The sequence below is a fragment of the Hippocampus bargibanti genome, linkage group LG03 (genome assembly GCF_051943395.1).
Source record: "Hippocampus bargibanti isolate YZ-2025 linkage group LG03, ASM5194339v1, whole genome shotgun sequence".
Taxonomy (NCBI): Eukaryota; Metazoa; Chordata; class Actinopteri; order Syngnathiformes; family Syngnathidae; genus Hippocampus; species Hippocampus bargibanti.
Window position 1 is genome coordinate 21,953,699 of NC_142736.1, and position 18,355 is coordinate 21,972,053.

General features: G+C 46.0%; 1 protein-coding gene across 3 annotated transcripts in view; it reads left to right on the plus strand.

The window, feature by feature from the left end:
* Positions 1-7,276: 7,276 nt before the first annotated feature.
* cmtr2 (cap methyltransferase 2) overlaps positions 7,277-18,355 on the plus strand; it is a 32,049-nt gene continuing 20,970 nt past the window's right edge. For 2 of the 3 annotated variants that reach the window (XR_016114484.1, XR_016114483.1), the window contains exons 1-3: positions 7,277-7,298; positions 8,466-9,734; positions 10,868-12,209. Coding sequence is in view for 1 of the 3 variants with exons in the window: in XM_088992589.1 (XP_088848715.1) it covers positions 8,478-9,734; positions 10,868-11,896 (2,286 nt within the window). In the remaining 2 variants the exon portion in view is untranslated. Of the gene's footprint in view, positions 7,299-8,465; positions 9,735-10,867; positions 12,589-18,355 lie in introns of those variants that run through there. The other variant, XM_088992589.1, reaches the window with a different exon arrangement.

Consider the following 18,355-nt stretch of genomic DNA (forward strand, 5'->3'; position numbering starts at 1 on the left):
CAGGTCTCGGTCTTCCTGTGTGGATGGCGTCATCAGTCTGATTTTCTCCCACATTCCTAAAAATGTATTGTAGGTTAATTATTAATTCCATTGGCGTGATTGTGGTTTGTGAGTATGGACGCTTGTGTGTCCTGCGACATGCTGGCAAACTAGTTTAGGGCAGAAATTGCCTACTTCTCAACCACAACTGGGATAGGCTCCAGCACGGCCACAACCCACATGAGAACAAAGCAGTTCAGATAATGGATCAACGGATGGGTCTGACCTTTACTCAGTGTCCATGCGTCTCTGCCTTAGAATAAATATCAACTGACTAGTCACTAGCCACACTATAGAAAACCAAACTTACTACTTATTAAATTATATAAAAATTATATTGGAGTCATTAAACAGTGTCTTGCCAATAGCCCCTCTGTTGTAGCAAAGTAGTTTTGCCAATAGATGAAGGTACTGCTTTGCTAGTTTTGCTTTTTGCAAGTGAGTGCAATCTGGGGTGAAGCTGGCTTCTCACTGCCAAGCTTGTCATACTCATACATTTTAACAGAAAATATGCTCTGTTGCATTTTTAAGGATGAAAACATTTTGATTAAGAATGAAAATCACTATAAACGATACACAAGATAGATGAAATATATTTTTTAAATAATGTAATTATTAGGTATTTGTTTTTTACAAAGTCTTCAATGTGCAAATGAAGCACCATTCTGGTGATAGATGAAGATGCAGATAAAAGAATGCCCTGAGAACCGTAATGGAACTGTGCACCAAGAAGTAGTACTTTGTTCATAAACAGATAGATAAACTAACAGTCCTTGGCAGGGGTCTGTCATATGCCCATTACAGCAATTCTAATGGTGGCTTGCTTACATTCTTGTATATCATATTCGAACCAAAAATGCATCAAATAAATGAACAATAATCTCTGACAATAAGATTCAACATCTTCTTCTTGAATCAAACATCTGTTAAAATACTTTAACCAAAGTAGCTGGACGGACAGACAGGCCATTAGCGTCCCGCAGCAACCGCTAAAAACATTCTTCATTCTCTACATTAGATTATGTTTTCATTTTCCATTGTAAAATTCATTACTGCGCTGTCCCCTTTAGCTACCGTGTTATCGAGAAATTACTCGTTGTGGTGCTAATTTGTGTCTCCTAAATGTTTAATTGTTCCTGATAAGAATGTCAGAAAAAGGGGCCAGGTCGTAATTGATGGGGCTACAGTCCTTTACCGTGTATGTCGATGTGTATGTGTGTGTGTGTGTGTGTGTGTGTGTGTGTGTGTGTGTGTGTGTGTGTGTGAGTGTGTGTGTGTGTAATTTGATCCAAAGCAAGCTTTCTTTCCTTGAATCTTTCTGGGATTCCTGATTACGTAACACGTTTGTTGGAAATTATATTACCGTGTAACATGTCTCTGTACACAGTCTCTATTATGCCTTTTTGATTATACATCAAGGTTATGGTCAGCAGGCTGAGGTCATCATGGATGGAAATAGCGTGAGTTCATCACTGTGATCCTGGCCTGCAGGGTAAGCCTTGCATGGAAATAACTGCGCATCTGAAGAAGAGACTTTTTTTTCACCACGTTTATATGAAGCATGATCAACTGTGGTGCATGAATGGTGAATGTTTTTAGCATAATGTCAACATAATCTGATAGTATCTGGAGGAGTTTCTGGCTCCTTCTTGTTTTTTTTTTTGTCCATTTTATAAAACAGTATAGTGTAGTGGAAGTGAACTCAAGTCAAACTCTTGACAATAAGCATCTATTTGGCAAACAATGATCCATATGTAAAAAAAAAGAGACTTTAAGACTGCTAACCCCAATACAAGCGTACTATCCACCTAAAGATAAAACAAAGTAAATTACACTCTCCACCTTTAAGATAAAACAGTCAATTTCACTGTATGTATTTAAAACAACCACCTTTTGCCTTTTCATGCGCCAATTCGGCAGCATGAATATGCCAGTACTGTTTTTAAATGGGAGAAATGTTGGTGCCATTTGATTGTCATCGCTGGACAGCCTGGGGTCATTGTGCTTTTTTTTTAACCTGTAATGGGCAGCATCTTCACAGACCCGCTTTGTTCAGCGGAAAGGTCGGTGCTGTTGGACAGTCTGTGGCTTGAGGAGCCCGCAATGAGAAAAAAGGAGTGCCGATGCGTAGGTGGAACTGTCGCGGCTTGGAATTGAAGCGGATTTACGTGGGACAGGAGATGTGAGAAAATCTCTTTTCGTCAATAGATGATGTAGCTGTGTGTTTGCTTTAAAATTTTAGCTTGTACAAGACGTACACATTCCATGACGTCCCTGATCCACTGCTGAAAATGACGCTTTGATCTTCTCCTCTTTCATCTAGAACTGCTTCAGTCACAAAGAGGGTACAGCAATTGCTGCAGAATGAATGACTCTCCGTGTCTATGCGTTGTCATATTTTTTTGTTTTTTGGTGTTCTTTTGACTTCAAGATGGCGCCGCGAGAGTGGCTGCCTTTCCAGCAGCTCCTGTATTTTGTTTTTGTACTTCTTTCTTTGCTTTCCTCTTCCTTTCATCACTTTGCTGCTGTGAAATGTAAATTTCTCCACTGTGAGACGAATAAAGGTAGTACTGTACATCCAAACTGACAGCATCTGTTTTTAAACATTACTGTCAAGAAACAGATGGAGTACAACCAGTCCAGCAACACATGTAGACAGACCATATAGCATCCTTACTATATTCTTAATCTTCTGCATAGAATGCTTTATGCTGGTGTACTCATGATCTGAAAGCGGTGTTGGTATTTCTCACTGAACAATATATATTCTAGATTTTTTTATAAAATAAATGTCATGAAGAAAAACTATTCAATGAGATACAATGAGATAAAGTTCCCATGAGCGATGTCGTAAATGAGTAATGCCAGATGGAGTAGCATTGCAGTGACGTTAAGATTCATTTATTTTTCATCTGATGGTAGTGTAGCTTGTCTAAGTTCACTCTTGTCACACAAAAACTCAGGAATTCACGTGTCATCCAGCAACAGTCCTGCCTGAGGCTCAAACCTACATCCCTCGTGTGAACCTTGACTGTACTGACTCGCAGGCTAAGAGCCTTAGCTGCTAGCCCACCGGCTAGCATTTTTGAAAGGCTCTCGAGGAGTTAAGCTTGACATGCACACTGCATTGACTTTGGCTATTGAACTCAGCTCGCACGTGACTGCTATGTAACAGTGAATAAACAATTTAGACACAATCCAATTGTTGAACTATGTAACATTTGAATTTAGTGGGAGGGAGATTGGTCATGACTCGAAAATGAAGCTGATGCATGATGTCACGGAAAGGGGATTTTTGTTGTTTCAGTGTTGACTCGAGAAACTCCCACACATTAAAAAAACAATATTAACAACAAATGTTATAATGTACTGAAGACATTTTATATTGCACTATAATCAATATCATAACTTTGTATAGTTCTACTGTACATCCAAGTGAAATATCCTCTCCACACATTTCAACTTATCCCTAAGAATTGAACATATGGCAAATGCCGGTTTTAAAAACACAGAGAACATTTCCCATTTAAGGCAATATTATGGATGTTTTATGTCATGTGTTCTGTTGTATTATTGCTATTTTACAGCTACTTTGTGACAGCTGCAGCTTTTGTGGAGGTGCTATATAAATACAGATGCATTATATGCAAAACGCAAGTGTACAACACGATATAAAACAAACAAAACATGATGCAACAGTGCAACGCGGGCGAGTTGATTGCGACCTGCAAGTTACTGTTGCCTTGAAAGACGAAATACACGGAGGTGAATGACATCATGATGGTGCCGCCGCTGCCGAGGACCCTCCTGCTTGACATTAACATTTTTCATAAACTCTAAAGAGTCCTTTGGCAACACAAAATTCCTACTTCTTTCAAACCGATACACTTTAAGGAAAAAATTAGTGCATCCAAAAGATAGGCTGCCAAATGTAAAACCGGTATGGACAGCAGGGATATATATATAGGGCCGAAACTACCAGTAAGACTTTAGTTTGCTGACGAAGCTTCTGGATAAGAAGCGAAATGTCCGACACCTTCAAAGAAGTACAGATGATGGCTGAAGAAACCTTTTCATCGATTTTTCATAAAATACAGTGTGTATCTGTCAAAAAACGTCAGGCTTGTCCTAACATTTGGTGTTTTTTTAAAGTTGTTCACACATTTTAATGTCATTTTCCATCACATATTTCTGCATTAATCATTTTTTTAAATTTATTTGAAGCTAAACAATTTTTTTTGTACATTTGATTCAGCCTTTTTAAAATTTGTTTAGTAGTTCACACATTTTATGGTTATTTACATCACATATTTCTGCATTTGCAGATTCGTGTTTGCTTTCGGCATTTGGCTTGTGGTGGACGTGCACGTGTATGTATGTATGTATGTATGTATGTATGTATGTATGTATGTATGTATGTATGTATGTATGTATGTATGTATGCATGTACGCATGCACGCATGTACGTATGTATGTATGTATGTATGTATGTATGTATGTATGTATGTATGTATGTATGTATGTATGTATGTATGTATGTATGTATGTATGTATTTATTTATTTATTTATTTAAATTCCTTTCTTTCCTTTCTTCTTCCTTTCGTAACTTTGCTGCTGTCTTACTTCCGGGTTGGGTGAACGCTGGGGCGAATGGCTGCCGCCGCTCACCCACGCACAAAAAAATCCTGTGACTGTAAAGTGTCCTGGAGAGTTTTGAAAGGCGCTTAGAAATTAAATGTATTGTTATTATTATTATTAGGAGCTACCGTCCAGCAAAGAAGCTATGGAGATTGGATTGGATTTACCTTTATTAGTTTCGCAGTGGAGAAGATGCTTTCAAAACTACTCGAGAGTCACCCGCTGTTACTGATCAGCAGAACAGTTACTTGGAACTAGCAACAAAGCTTTACAACCAAGCAAACATCTTTGTTGAGATCTTCAGCGTGTTTGCGATGCATTTGGGAGAAAAGACTAGACTGTACTGTTTTACAATTTCAAGCGTTCCACTTTCAACACCATTGTTCTTGATTCAACAGGCTAGTAAATGTCCAAATCATTATAGTACACACAAGTCAAATATTACCTGCTATTTTTGAGCACTTGCACACAAGAATTACATTACAATATATTCTGATTTGTATGTGTTTTGGGTTATTTCTGGAAACGTTCATTGACCATTCATTGATCATCACATCACTGGAGAATGAAATATCTTCTCTTGGTATTATTTGCTCAGATGAGAAAAATATTGGCTTGTACAAATTATGTTTCAAGCCAAATGTATTATTATATATTTTTAGACTGAAGACAGCTCATGGAATCAGGACAGTGGGACCAGGGTTGCTCCAACAAGATTTGCCCCAGCAGAATGGAGGTTGTCCACTGGGTGATACAGTACATGCGGGGCTGCAGTTGTTGCTTTGCTGCAATCATCCACACGGAGGATAGAATGCATGCAGCCACTCCTCATATTGACAGAATACATTTAATCTTTTTTCATATCAGGCATGACCTTTAAAACCTAAATCTTCTCATCATCCAACAGTTGTTGCTCAAGCACATATACACAGACACATGACCATACATAATTTTCCTGCACAATTTTTGCTCATACAGCAATAGGGATTCCACTATTGAATTAGTATATTAAAAATTGATTATCTGATTGAAGATTCCACTGAGTACTGGTATAATCGGACAAATGTCTTGTTCTGTATCTACAGTAAATGCTTTCAAGTGTTACGATTTGGCTTGTGTGAAGCATATTGAGCTATCTTGAAATAAAATATGTAAATCAAGTTTGAGCATGATGTAATATAGTCGAGAATGGATTACTGTACTTGAACAGACCATGATATACATTGCTCATTTTGATGTCTTTAATTGACCAAAACAAGACAAATACAACTACCACTACAACTACTTTACTTTGAAGAAAACATCATTAGTCAATTTTTATGAAGGGCCCCTCAAATTTGGGGGTGGGTGGGTGGTTAATTTTGTATTGTAAAAGGGACGCGCAAGTGTACTCTACAACTCCCTCTTTGAATTTACTCACCATTCCAGTGGTTTAGCTGCAAATAAAATACATACAGAATATTAAGCTACCCTTTTGGAAATCTTGATTGCACCTGTATATCCCTGAGGTCCATTATTTATGAATAAGGCTCCCTGTGTGGGTGTCCTGCTTTTGCTTTAAACCCTCAACCACCTCATCTATTACCAAAACCTAATTTATCCTCCTGCAACATGCCGAATGTATATGTTCTGTATATATCGGAAATGCCCTCTAACTACAGAAAATAAACACCCATACATCATGATCAGATTTTGAAAAACTATATGGCAAAAGTCAGACTGGACAATCTCACATGTCAGAAAGCTCTTTTAATCTTAAGGTACAGATCAATTTGTTGTCTAAAAAGATGCTGATACAAGCTGGCTGGGTATAAAAATGTCCGACGAGACATCTTATTTTGGTCTATTTGCATCTCTGACATATTGTGAACAATGTGACTTGTCAATGTGACAACGCATTCACGATTTATGTTAATGAATGTGCAAATCAGTGAAGCTCTGAAGACAAATGCTAAAAGGCATATTTATAAGGCTATAAGCAAGCAAATGTTTTATGATTCATTTGGTAATTGTGTCTCAAGCTGTTCTTGTGGAACTGGTTCAATAATCATCTTTGTTTCTTGCATCTCAAACAAATGCCAAATGCACATGACATTGTCACTTAATTAGAGTACTGGTACACATTTGCCTTTAAAATGATCAAAGATCTGTACTTTTTAAAGTACAATAAAATATTTAAAACATATTACTGCCGTTTAAGGAGTCGCTTATTGCAGTTATGACACATTTTCCTTCCTTGTGGACGCATGACTGTACAGGTGTCATCTCATGTGGCCAAGTAATTTGTCCCATATGTACCTTTATTCGTCTCGCAGTGGAGAAATTTACGTTTCACAGCACCAAAGTTATGAATTCATCATGATGCAAAAACGATTAAATTGCTTACATTCTGTTTAGTAAGTGAATACAAAGGATATTCAATAATGATTTTGCTTAATGTGCTTTGAAAGGAAAGTAAATAGCCCCCCAAATACAGTGCGGTATACTGTATACCTGTCGTCCTTCAAAATGCCAATGTTTACGCATGCGGACTCCGGGTCTAATACATCACATGACGCAGCCGTCATCCTTTATGATCATGTGACTACGTGTCTTCCGGGTCTGTGCAGCCGCTTGTCCGGTGAGTTTTTGAAACCCTTTGTGGCTGTTTACATCTGTATTTGATGGACATGTTTAAAAAATGGCACTGAAAACATTTTGTAATAATATTAGACAGTTAGAATCTCCATAATTGGTTGTTTGGATCGTTTAAAAGCTTGCCTTTTACGCCATTTCTCTGTTTACAGGGAAGTTTTGCTCCCAATTGTCCCTGTTTAGTGAGTGTACCTTGACGACTATTGTTACATAAATCAACAATATGTTGATATTATTTTACATAAATCAGTATGTTACATAAATCAACAATAATTTCAACATAATTTCAGAATCATTGGCGCTTCCGATTGAGAAAAGTGGACCACTTAATAAATTATTTTAACAATGCTACGGACAACACAATTGGTCAACTGTACACTTTTTCTGGGTATCTGTCATTTATATTATTCTGCATCTGGAGCAACCCCTTTTTATACTAGGTCACCGATTAACACGTTTAAAAATAATTATACAATTGACAACAACATGAATTATTTATTTTGTCAATAAAACTGTGTTTACATTTTCTCCATGTTTAGAATATAGGGAGTTAAAAAGCTTCAATGAGTAGGAAAAAAACCTAAGGTACAGTCATTTAGTCCATTGGTAATTTGGCCTATGAGTGAGTGTTTTTTTAAATGTCAGTCTGATTCTTCTCCTTTTCTTTTCCTTTTGGCTTTTCCCTTGAAGGGGTCGCCATAGCAAATCAGTGTCCTCCATGTTGAGAGGTTTGATCCGCATGTTTGTTTAAATCTGATTATTATTATTATATATTTTTTTGTAATCCGACCGGGGCCACTTTCATATGTGGTCGTAGATCAGATACATATTGAATGTTTTTTTGTTTTGCAACCGATAAACATGTTTAAAAATAATTACACAATTGACAAAAACATGAATTATTTATTTTGTCAATAAAACGGTGTTTACTTGATGTCACTAGAAGCCCAAGATGCACTCCGAGCAGTCAGGGGCGAAAACATTTGGGTGGGAGATTGACTGTTTGATTGTCTGTGAATCTGTAGTTATATTGAAGAACATTATTATTGTCCTCCCTATTACTGGCTTTAACTTGGATTTTATAGTATAGACATTTTATAACCACTACGTTTTGTGTCTTTTTGATTTCACCAAACACCTTTTTCTACCACAGCTGTTGAGGAGGATGATTTCGGGCAATGGAACGAGGAAGAAAGCCTGCAGGCAGCAACCGCAAAAGAGCAGCGTTTCATCTTGTGATGCTGACACATCGACTGAGATTAAAAGCCTATTCAGTAAATTTAGAACCTATCTCAAGCCGTCCAATGAGGAATGGTGCAGCCCGAGTGCAAATGTCGCCCTTGGGCCACAGGCGAAAGAAAAAAACTGCCACCTTCAGGCTCTAAAGGTGTCCCTCAATGCTGTGAAGAACCAGCTCAGTGATAAAAATATCGAAGTGTGGCATAACCACACCAACTCCACCAACCGGGCTGGGAAGGTCATCGCCACAGTGCGTTCAGCTGCCAATGCGGAAATGTGCACTCAGGCGTGGTGCAAGTTCTATGAGATCCTGGGGACATTCAATCTTCTTTCTGAGGAGACGCTGCACTCTGGGGAGCTCAACACAGTTCACCTCTGTGAAGCTCCCGGGGCTTTTATAAGCGCCTTGAACCACTACGTTAAAACCTGTGAACGCACACGCTACTGCGACTGGAGCTGGGCCGCCAATACGCTTAACCCGTACCATGAGGCCAACGCGGGTGGCACGACCATCGCGGATGATAGGTTAATCGCCAACACTCTGCCATGGTGGTTTTTTGGGTCGGACAACACGGGTGACATCATGGTCCAAAAACACCTACTGGAACTACAGACCTTTGTGGCAAACATGCGGCGTGTGGATCTGGTGACGGCGGACGGGAGTTTCGACTGTCAGGAGAACCCAGATGAGCAGGAGGCGCTGGTGTCGCCGCTGCATTATTGCGAGGTGACCGCCGCGCTGCTACTCCTCAGCCGTGGCGGCTCCTTTGTTCTGAAAATGTTTACTCTGTACGAACACTCCTCCGTCTGTTTGCTCTACCTGCTGAACTGCTGCTTCCGCTCCGTCAGCCTTTTCAAACCGGCCACGAGCAAGGCGGGCAATTCCGAGGTTTACGTGGTGTGCCTCCACTACGATCACAAGGAGGACGTGAGGCCTCTGCTGTCCAAGCTCATCCGGAATTACGGACCGCATTTGGCGAAGGGAGAGGCGCTTTTCCCGGAATCTTCGATCCCGCCATCGTTCCTCGCACAGCATGAAGAACTATGCACATATTTTCACAGCCTACAGGTGGAGACCATCACAGAAAACTTGAGATTGTTTGAAGGAATGAGTACCGAGCAGAGGGAGAGGCTCGATTACATAAGGGATTGTACCGCTCAGGAATACTTGCAACGTTTTCAGGTAGGAAGTCGCATCGTTTTACTGTAGCGTACCAAATATTTTTTGAATTGATTGGTTTTTAAATCATTTTGTTGATGTATTTATGATTTTGAAAAATAGGTTTAATTTCTATCCCGATATTCAAATCAGAAATAAAACACCAACATTACTGCTATTCACTGTTAGGCATGTGCAAAAATGTGTTCACTCCAGTGCCAGGGTTTTTGTCATTTCCACTCAAATTCCTGGACCCACAGAATATTGAGTTTTAGGATTACATAAACATTCACTGCAGCGTAAAAAACCTTAGACTCTCTTGTTTCTTCAGAAAAAAAGTTAATGTCTATTTTATTTAGTTCTGGAGTAATATGAGGTGCAAGTGGGGGTGGCTGTACAAAATGCTGCCCTCTCGTGGAAGGAAAAAAAATGCCATAGTTTGACTGCACCAAAGGCCGTGTACTAGTTTACCCAAGATGTACACTTTCTAATTTATATTGCTCTGTTTTGATTCCCTAAAAATTGAGTTTTAGGACTACTTAAACATTTAATCCAGCGTAAGAAACCTTAGACTCTCTTTGTTCATCAGAAAAAAAACGTTAATTCCTAAATTATATGGGTCTGGAGTTATATAAGCTTGAAATGAGGGTGGCTGTCCAAAATACAATGCAATACATACATATTGATTCATATAGCACTTTAACAACAGCTGAAGCTGTAACAAAGCGTTAACATGGACAAAAAGCAAATTCTGCCCCCTCGTGGAAGGGAAAAACATTGCAAGAGGGCTGTCCAGCGCTTTATCGGCATCCCCCGCAAGAAAAACCAAAACCTGAACAAATTCAGGAATAGCGCTCCAAGTCATATTTTCAATTCCTGAATAAATTCGGGAATGGCAGTGAATGAGTTAATAAAAATCAAGTACCGGTCAGGTCTGTAACATGTCAGGAAATAGGTTAAAGTATTGATCATTGTTTTCCAAAGTAAAAGTAGATGCTTGCAAATGTTTTTTATTTTGATTCAATGCAATGATAATTTTCATAGAGGAGTGTAGAATTAGGGGGGACACTACAACAGAGAATATTGAGTCTTATTTCTGTTGACAACACAGTCGGGGACAAGGTTCACTCTGAATTTCTAACTGTCGTTGTGGTCAGGTGAAATTCCTTCCTCGTAGTCGTTGGATCTCCCGCGGGGCCATCAGCCCCGCCTGCTGCCACGGCTCGGTGGGCCGACCCATGGGACCGAAGAAGCAAGCGGTAGGCTCCTTCAATGAGCGCAGGGAATTGCAGACCCTCAGCTGGAAGGAGCGCGTGGAGAGAGGTTGCCATGCCGACTGGATACACCAGCACTGCCGTGAGACAGATGGGACGGAATGCACGCTGCGAGGACCCCTGTCCGGGTGTCACGTAGATTCCTGGTACACGGTCGTCGGTGCAGTACTACCCACGGTCCAAAACTCTCCGTTCTGCGCTGGAGTCTTGTTAAATTATCTGGCATCAGCCGAGAGAGATTTGAATCAAGTGCTTCCATGTGACTCATGCCACACGGTTAGCGCCGCCTCCATCTTGTCAGACGTTGCAAGCCTTTGCACTGATAACGGGATGAAAACAAAAAGGCAGTGTATGGTATTCGGGAGCCGCTCGGAGTGGGATGCTAGTGGGAGCCAAATTAAAGAACATCTTCTCATCTTTCCTGAGGAGAGTTCGTATCCTCAAAGAGGCCACGGCACGTTTCACGACGCGGCGCCGGCATACCAGCATATGTTTGTTAGCCGTGTCGTGACGTCCCTGCAGAGGCTGACCTCTGGAGATGCCCTGTTGCTGATCGTGCCATCCGCGCTCACCCGTGTCTCGGCTGGATTGGTGCTCTGCTTGCACGCTTGTTTTTGTTCAATCAAGTTCAGGTGCCCGCCCCCGTCCGGCGGCCTCGGGGCCGTGCTGATATGTGCTGGCTTTTGCCCTTCAGATGCAGCACGAGTCCTGCCGACTTTAACAAAAGTCCAAAACTGTATTGGTGAATTACTGAAAGGTGAGGACTCAAATCAACGTCAGCGAGCTTGTGATAAACAGGTGCTCCAATTTGTGCCCATGGAGGAACTACTCAATGGAGGCTTGACTGACTTCCTGCGGACCATGAACTCTGAAATCATGCGACACACTCTGCATTTGCTCATGCAGGCGTAGAACAGGCGAGACTGTAGCAGTTAATCATTTTCTAATATATAGTTTATTTTTTTAATAGATATTTTTTATTCAATCAAACATTTCTGATTTTGGTATCGTTGAGTCTTTTTTAGGTCATATATGGAAATATACTGCATTTGAGTCATCAAAAGGCTCCGCTGGTCGACACGCTAACCGACATCACAGTGCACAGGTGACCTAGTTCAATTCCAACTCTGGCCTTCTCGTGATAGGCGGCCCTTGTGAGGATAAGCGGATCAGAAAATGGATGGATGGCTTTGTATCATCAGATACAGAATATGAATTACGAAAGGTGAATTATATTCTTATTATTACCCTCACAGCATACAGCAGTGTCTTTTTAGTTTAAAACATCATCTTTCAGCTGCTGATTCAACATTCATGTCAGCCTTAAGGAGAAGCCTGCACAAAGCAATCATTGGAGCCGTCATCCAACGTAAGCCATCTAAGGGAGTTAACATGAATGAGTGACATTGGAATCTGCTGCTTCGATTGCTTTGGTCTGGTTAATCTCAAATTAGTTTTTGAAGCTGAATCTTGAATTTGCAGCTGGATTTTGATTTTTTTTCCTTCATAAAGAAGAAAAGTTTATTGAATATTGGTAATAAAATTCAGTGTTGGTGATTAAAAATCTGTTGGAACAGATTTACTTTCATAATCTTATCATATATGCACGATGTCACGTTCCGGCGGCGACAGTGGCAGCTGGCGAGCAGGAACGTGTGTATAGGCGGTGGATCGTAGAGCAGGACAGAGGCGTGGGTACCGGCGAAGGATTTATTAACATAAAGCGCGGGTCCGAAAATACGCGGACCCGGTAAAAACTCGTGAAACAAACTCAAAATGACAACTGACAATGTTAGTGGGTGAGTGGCGGCAATCCACCCAACCACACTAACCAAGAAAATAAAGTGGCACACGGGGGTGCAAAACAACCTACGACGCGGTGCAAACAACAAACGCGTTCGTGGCTAAAATCATTCCTCGGGCGAAGCAAATAATGTACTGGTAACAAGTTCCACGTACTAGCTTGGCATAAGGCGAAGTATCTTCCGACGCTGGGTGGATGCCAGCGTCGGGTTTAAATGTCCACAGTTAATGAGGAGGGAATTGACAGCAGCTGGCGAGCGGCGGGAACGGAGGCCCCGCCCCGCTGTCAACTGGCTCATGACAGTACCCCCCCCTCAACGGACGCCTCCTGGCGGCCCACCTGGTTTCGACGGGTGAGCCTCGTGGAAGTCCCTCAGGAGCGACGGGTCCAGAATCCAGGTTCGCGGAACCCATTGACGGTCCTCCGGTCCGTACCCCTCCCAGTCGACCAGGTACTGGATGCCCTTTCCCCTGCGGCGTGAATCCAGGATCTCCCGCACTGCGTATGCCGGTCCTCCGTCCACCATCCGCGGGGGGGGGGGGGTTGGGCAAGAGGGGGGGCCAAGGGGCTGGACTCCACCGGTTTGATGAGAGATACATGGAAAACCGGGTGGATCTTCATGGAGGCGGGCAGCCGAAGTCGGACCGCGACCGGGTTAATGATGGCCTCCACAGTGAAGGGGCCCGCGAAACGCGGACCCAATTTGGGGGTTGTCCCGGCCAGCCGTAGGTCCCTTGTGGACAACCAGACCTTCTGGCCCACCTGGTAGGCTGGCGCGGAACGGCGACGGCGATCCGCGACCCTCTGGTTCCGGACTGCCGTGCGTGATAGGGCTGCCCTGGTCTCCCTCCATACCCGATGGGCCCGCCGAAGATGGTGTTGTATCGACGGGACCTCCACCTCCCCTTCCTGTGTGGGAAAGAGCGGCGGCTGGTAGCCATAAGCCGACATAAACGGTGACCGACCTGTGGCTGAGGAGACCAGGGTGTTGTGGGCATATTCCACCCACGGGAGATGGATGGACCAGGCCGAGGGACGATGAAGGCATACGCAGCGCAGGGCCGCCTCCAGGTCCTGGTTCTTCCGCTCGGTCTGGCCGTTGGACTGTGGATGGTAACCGGAGGACAGGCTGGCCGACGCCCCCATGGACCTGCAGAAACGCTTCCAGACCCGGGATACGAACTGGGGCCCTCGGTCCGACACGATGTCAGTGGGGATCCCGTGGAGACGGACGACGTGTTTGACCAATAGTGTCGCCGTCTCAATGGCGGACGGCAACTTGGTCAACGGCACGAAGTGTGCCGACTTAGAAAACCGGTCCACTATCGTGAGAATGACCGTCTTACCACGGGATGGGGGGAGGCCGGTGATGAAATCCACTGATATGTGGGACCAAGGGCGCGGGGGGACAGGTAGGGGGCGGAGCAGTCCTGCCGGAGGCTGATGGGAGTCCTTGCCACAGGCGCACTCCGGGCAGGCCTTAACAAAGTCCGCCACGTCGTCGCGGAGCCGCGGCCACCAGAATCGCTGGGAGACGAGGTGCTCGGTGCGGCTCACCCCTGGGTGACACGCCACCTTGGATGCGTGCCCCCACTGGAGCACCTCCGAGCGCAGCGACTGGGGAACGAACAGTCTGCCTGTGGGACACTTATCGGGAGTCGGGGTACCTTTTAATGATTCCATGACCCTCCGTTCGACCTCCCACTGAAGCGCCCCCATGATCTGGCGGCCGGGCAGGATGGGTTCCGCAAGGTCTTCCTTGTCTGCTGGCTCGTGGATCCGCGAGAGGGCGTCGGGCTTGGTGTTCTTTGTTCCTGGACAGTAGGTTAGGGTGAAGGAGAAGCGTGTTAAGAACAGCGCCCACCGTGCCTGGCGTGCGTTCAGCCTCTTGGCGGCCCGGATGACCGCCAAGTTCTTATGGTCCGTAAGCACGGTGAACGGCTCCTTCGCCCCTTCGAGCCAGTGCCTCCACTCCTGAAGAGCCAATACGACGGCGAGCAGCTCCCTGTTGCCCACGTCGTAGTTGGCTTCGGCGGAACTGAGGCGGCGGGAGAAGAAGGCGCAGGGGTGGAGCTGCTGGTCGACTGAGGAGCGTTGGGAGAGTACTGCCCCAACACCTGAGTCCGAGGCGTCTACCTCCACAATGAACGCGCCGTTGGGGTCTGGATGGCGGAGAACTGGGGGGTGAGAGAAAGCCTCTCTCAGCAGCCGGAACGCGGCGTCCGCTTCTCTCGTCCACCTGAACGGGGTCTTAGTGGAGGTGAGTTGGGTGAGAGGGAGGGCTTTCCGGCTGTAGTCCCGGATGAAGCGGCGGTAGAAGTTGGCGAACCCCAGGAAGCGTTGTAACTGCTTGCGAGAGGTAGGTGTGGGCCATTCTACTACCGCTTCGGTCTTGGCTGGGTCAGCCCGGATCTGCCCCCGCTCCACGATGAAGCCCAGGAAGGATAAGGAGGAGGTGTGGAATTCACATTTCTCGGCTTTGACGTATAGTCGATTCTGCAGCAGCCGCTGCAGAACTAGCCGGACGTGCTGGCGATGTGCCTCAAGGGACTCTGAAAAAATTAAAATGTCGTCCAAATACACAAAACAGAAAATATTCAGAAAATCCCTCAAGACATCATTAATGAGGTTCTGGAACACAGCGGGTGCATTGGTGAGACCAAACGGCATCACCAAGTACTCGAAGTGTCCCAGAGGTGTCTTAAATGCGGTCTTCCATTCATCCCCCTCTTTGACCCGAACAAGATGATAAGCGCTCCGGAGGTCCAGTCTAGTGAAGATGGTCGCGGCCTGGAGGGACGCGAAGGCGGAGTCAATCAGTGGGAGCGGGTATTTGTTCTTTATAGTTATTTCGTTGAGTCCCCGATAGTCCACGCACGGACGCAACGATTTATCCTTTTTAGTGATAAAAAAGAACCCCGCTCCCAGAGGTGACCGTGATGGCCGAATGAGCCCGGCCGCGAGCGAAGAGTCAATGTAGTCCCGGAGAGCCTGTTGTTCGGGTTGGGAAACGTTGTACAGACGAGAACTGGGAAACGGAGCGTTGGGCTGAATGTCAATGGCGCAATCATAGGGACGGTGCGGTGGTAACGACAGGGCGCGGTCCTTGCTGAACGCCTGTCGTAGGTCGTGGTAACAGGGCGGCACCCCCTCTAGGCTAATCTCCTCCCTAGGGTAGCTGTGAGATGGTGCCGGCCCACCCGCGGCCGACCGGAGGCAGTGAGCGTAGCAGAGGGGGCTCCACCCCTGAATGGTCGGTCCGTCCCACGAAATGGCCGGATTGTGGGTCCCCAGCCAAGGTAACCCGAGCACGATGGGAACCGAGCGTGAACGCATCACGAAAAACCGCCGGTTTTCCACGTGATTGCCCGAGAGTACGAGTCGAAGCGGCACGGTTTCTTGCGTAACCTCGGCGAGTAACCGACCGTCGAGATCGAGTATGCTCCGACTCGCCCCCAGCTGAACGACCCGACACCCCAACGCCGACACGACACGCGGGTCTATAAAACAGCCGTCGGCACCCGAGTCCACTAAGGCCCGAACGGACATTGTCCTGGTGGGACCGTGTATAACGGCATCCAGCTCCAGTCTCCGCGACGTGAACGCCCCCGCGGACCTTAAGGGAACCCGTTGCTTGTGTGGACGGGGTAACTTACAGTCACTGGGGGTCTTTCCGGGAAGCCCCCAACTGGGACAGTCCGGGGCTCGATGACCCAACTTGCCGCAGAGCTGGCATGCCGGGCCGGTGTTGCGTCGCTCCGGCGCCCGCTCAACGGCCCTTTCGACCCCCATCTCCATCGGCTCCACGGCCGCGTGCCCCCCACGCGGAAAGGTCCGGGCACCCCCTCGGGTCCCTGCTGGCGGCTCGAGATTAGCCTGGGCAGCCCGCTCCCGGGCCCTGTCTCGCATCCGGTTGTCCAGCTGCAGCGTGAGGGCGATCAGCTCGCGAAGGCTGGAGCACTCGTCGCGGGTAGCCAGCTCGTCCTTCAACGCCGCGCTGAGCCCGCGCCGAAACATCCCTCGCAGCGCACGGTCGTCGTACCCGCTGGCGGCAGCCAGGACGCGGAAGGCGACGGAATACTCCGCCGCCGATCGGCTACCCTGCTGGCAGATCCACAGCTGGGACTCCGCTGCCTGCCCACTCACCGGGTGATGGAAAACCTGCCGTAACTCGGCGACGAAGTCCGGGAAGGAGGCTCGGAGCTCCGGCCGAGATTCCCAGACGGCCAACGCCCAAGCGGCTGCGGGTCCGGCAAGCAGGCTGGTGACGTAAGCCACTTTGGCCGCGTCCGTGGTGTATACGGAGGGTTGCTGGTCGAAAACTATGGAGCACTGCAGCAGGAATTGCGCGCAGCGCCCGGGCTCCCCTCCGTAACGGGCGGGATGTGGAATGTTGGGTTCGCGGCTCAAAGTTTGGGGAGGGACGGCCCCCGCGACGAAGGCGCCGCTGGCCTCAAGTCTATCTACCCGTTGGGCTAACCGGGTGATGTCGCGGCGGATCTCCGCGATGGCGGGCACCACTTGGCCGAGCTGCTCCGCCTGCTGAGCGAGGACGGAGAAGATTCGGTTACTGTCCGCAGGATCCATGTTGGTCGGAAGATTCTGTCACGTTCCGGCGGCGACAGTGGCAGCTGGCGAGCAGGAACGTGTGTATAGGCGGTGGATCGTAGAGCAGGACAGAGGCGTGGGTACCGGCGAAGGATTTATTAACATAAAGCGCGGGTCCGAAAATACGCGGACCCGGTAAAAACTCGTGAAACAAACTCAAAATGACAACTGACAATGTTAGTGGGTGAGTGGCGGCAATCCACCCAACCACACTAACCAAGAAAATAAAGTGGCACACGGGGGTGCAAAACAACCTACGACGCGGTGCAAACAACAAACGCGTTCGTGGCTAAAATCATTCCTCGGGCGAAGCAAATAATGTACTGGTAACAAGTTCCACGTACTAGCTTGGCATAAGGCGAAGTATCTTCCGACGCTGGGTGGATGCCAGCGTCGGGTTTAAATGTCCACAGTTAATGAGGAGGGAATTGACAGCAGCTGGCGAGCGGCGGGAACGGAGGCCCCGCCCCGCTGTCAACTGGCTCATGACACACGAAGGGGCCAAATTGCCTGGGCAAAAAAAGTGCAGTGACGTGCAGTCATCATGGAAATATCAAATGACAAAATAAATGAAACAGTTATATTTATTTAGTGATTTGTACTTTAACGTTCTTTTCCATTTAACTTCACCAGTTTTTTTTCAAAATCGCAGAATTTTCACATTTACCCTTCAAATACTAAGTGGTGACGAGCAGTGAGGCAGCAGCCGGCTGAGCCTCACCATGGATTGCGCAATCACTATGCTAACTGTGCTGGCTAGCTCTGCAGTGAGACCGCATTGTTGTCCCTCTGCATATCGTGATTAAAGTGTTCAAAAGCTTTTAGTGTATGAACTAAATTTCTACAGTTTAGCTGATGTATATAATGTACAGTCACTGTACATTATAAACACGGTACTACAGTGCTTATTTTATTTTATTTTTATCAAAACTTTGCATAGGTGAGGCACACAGTTCTCC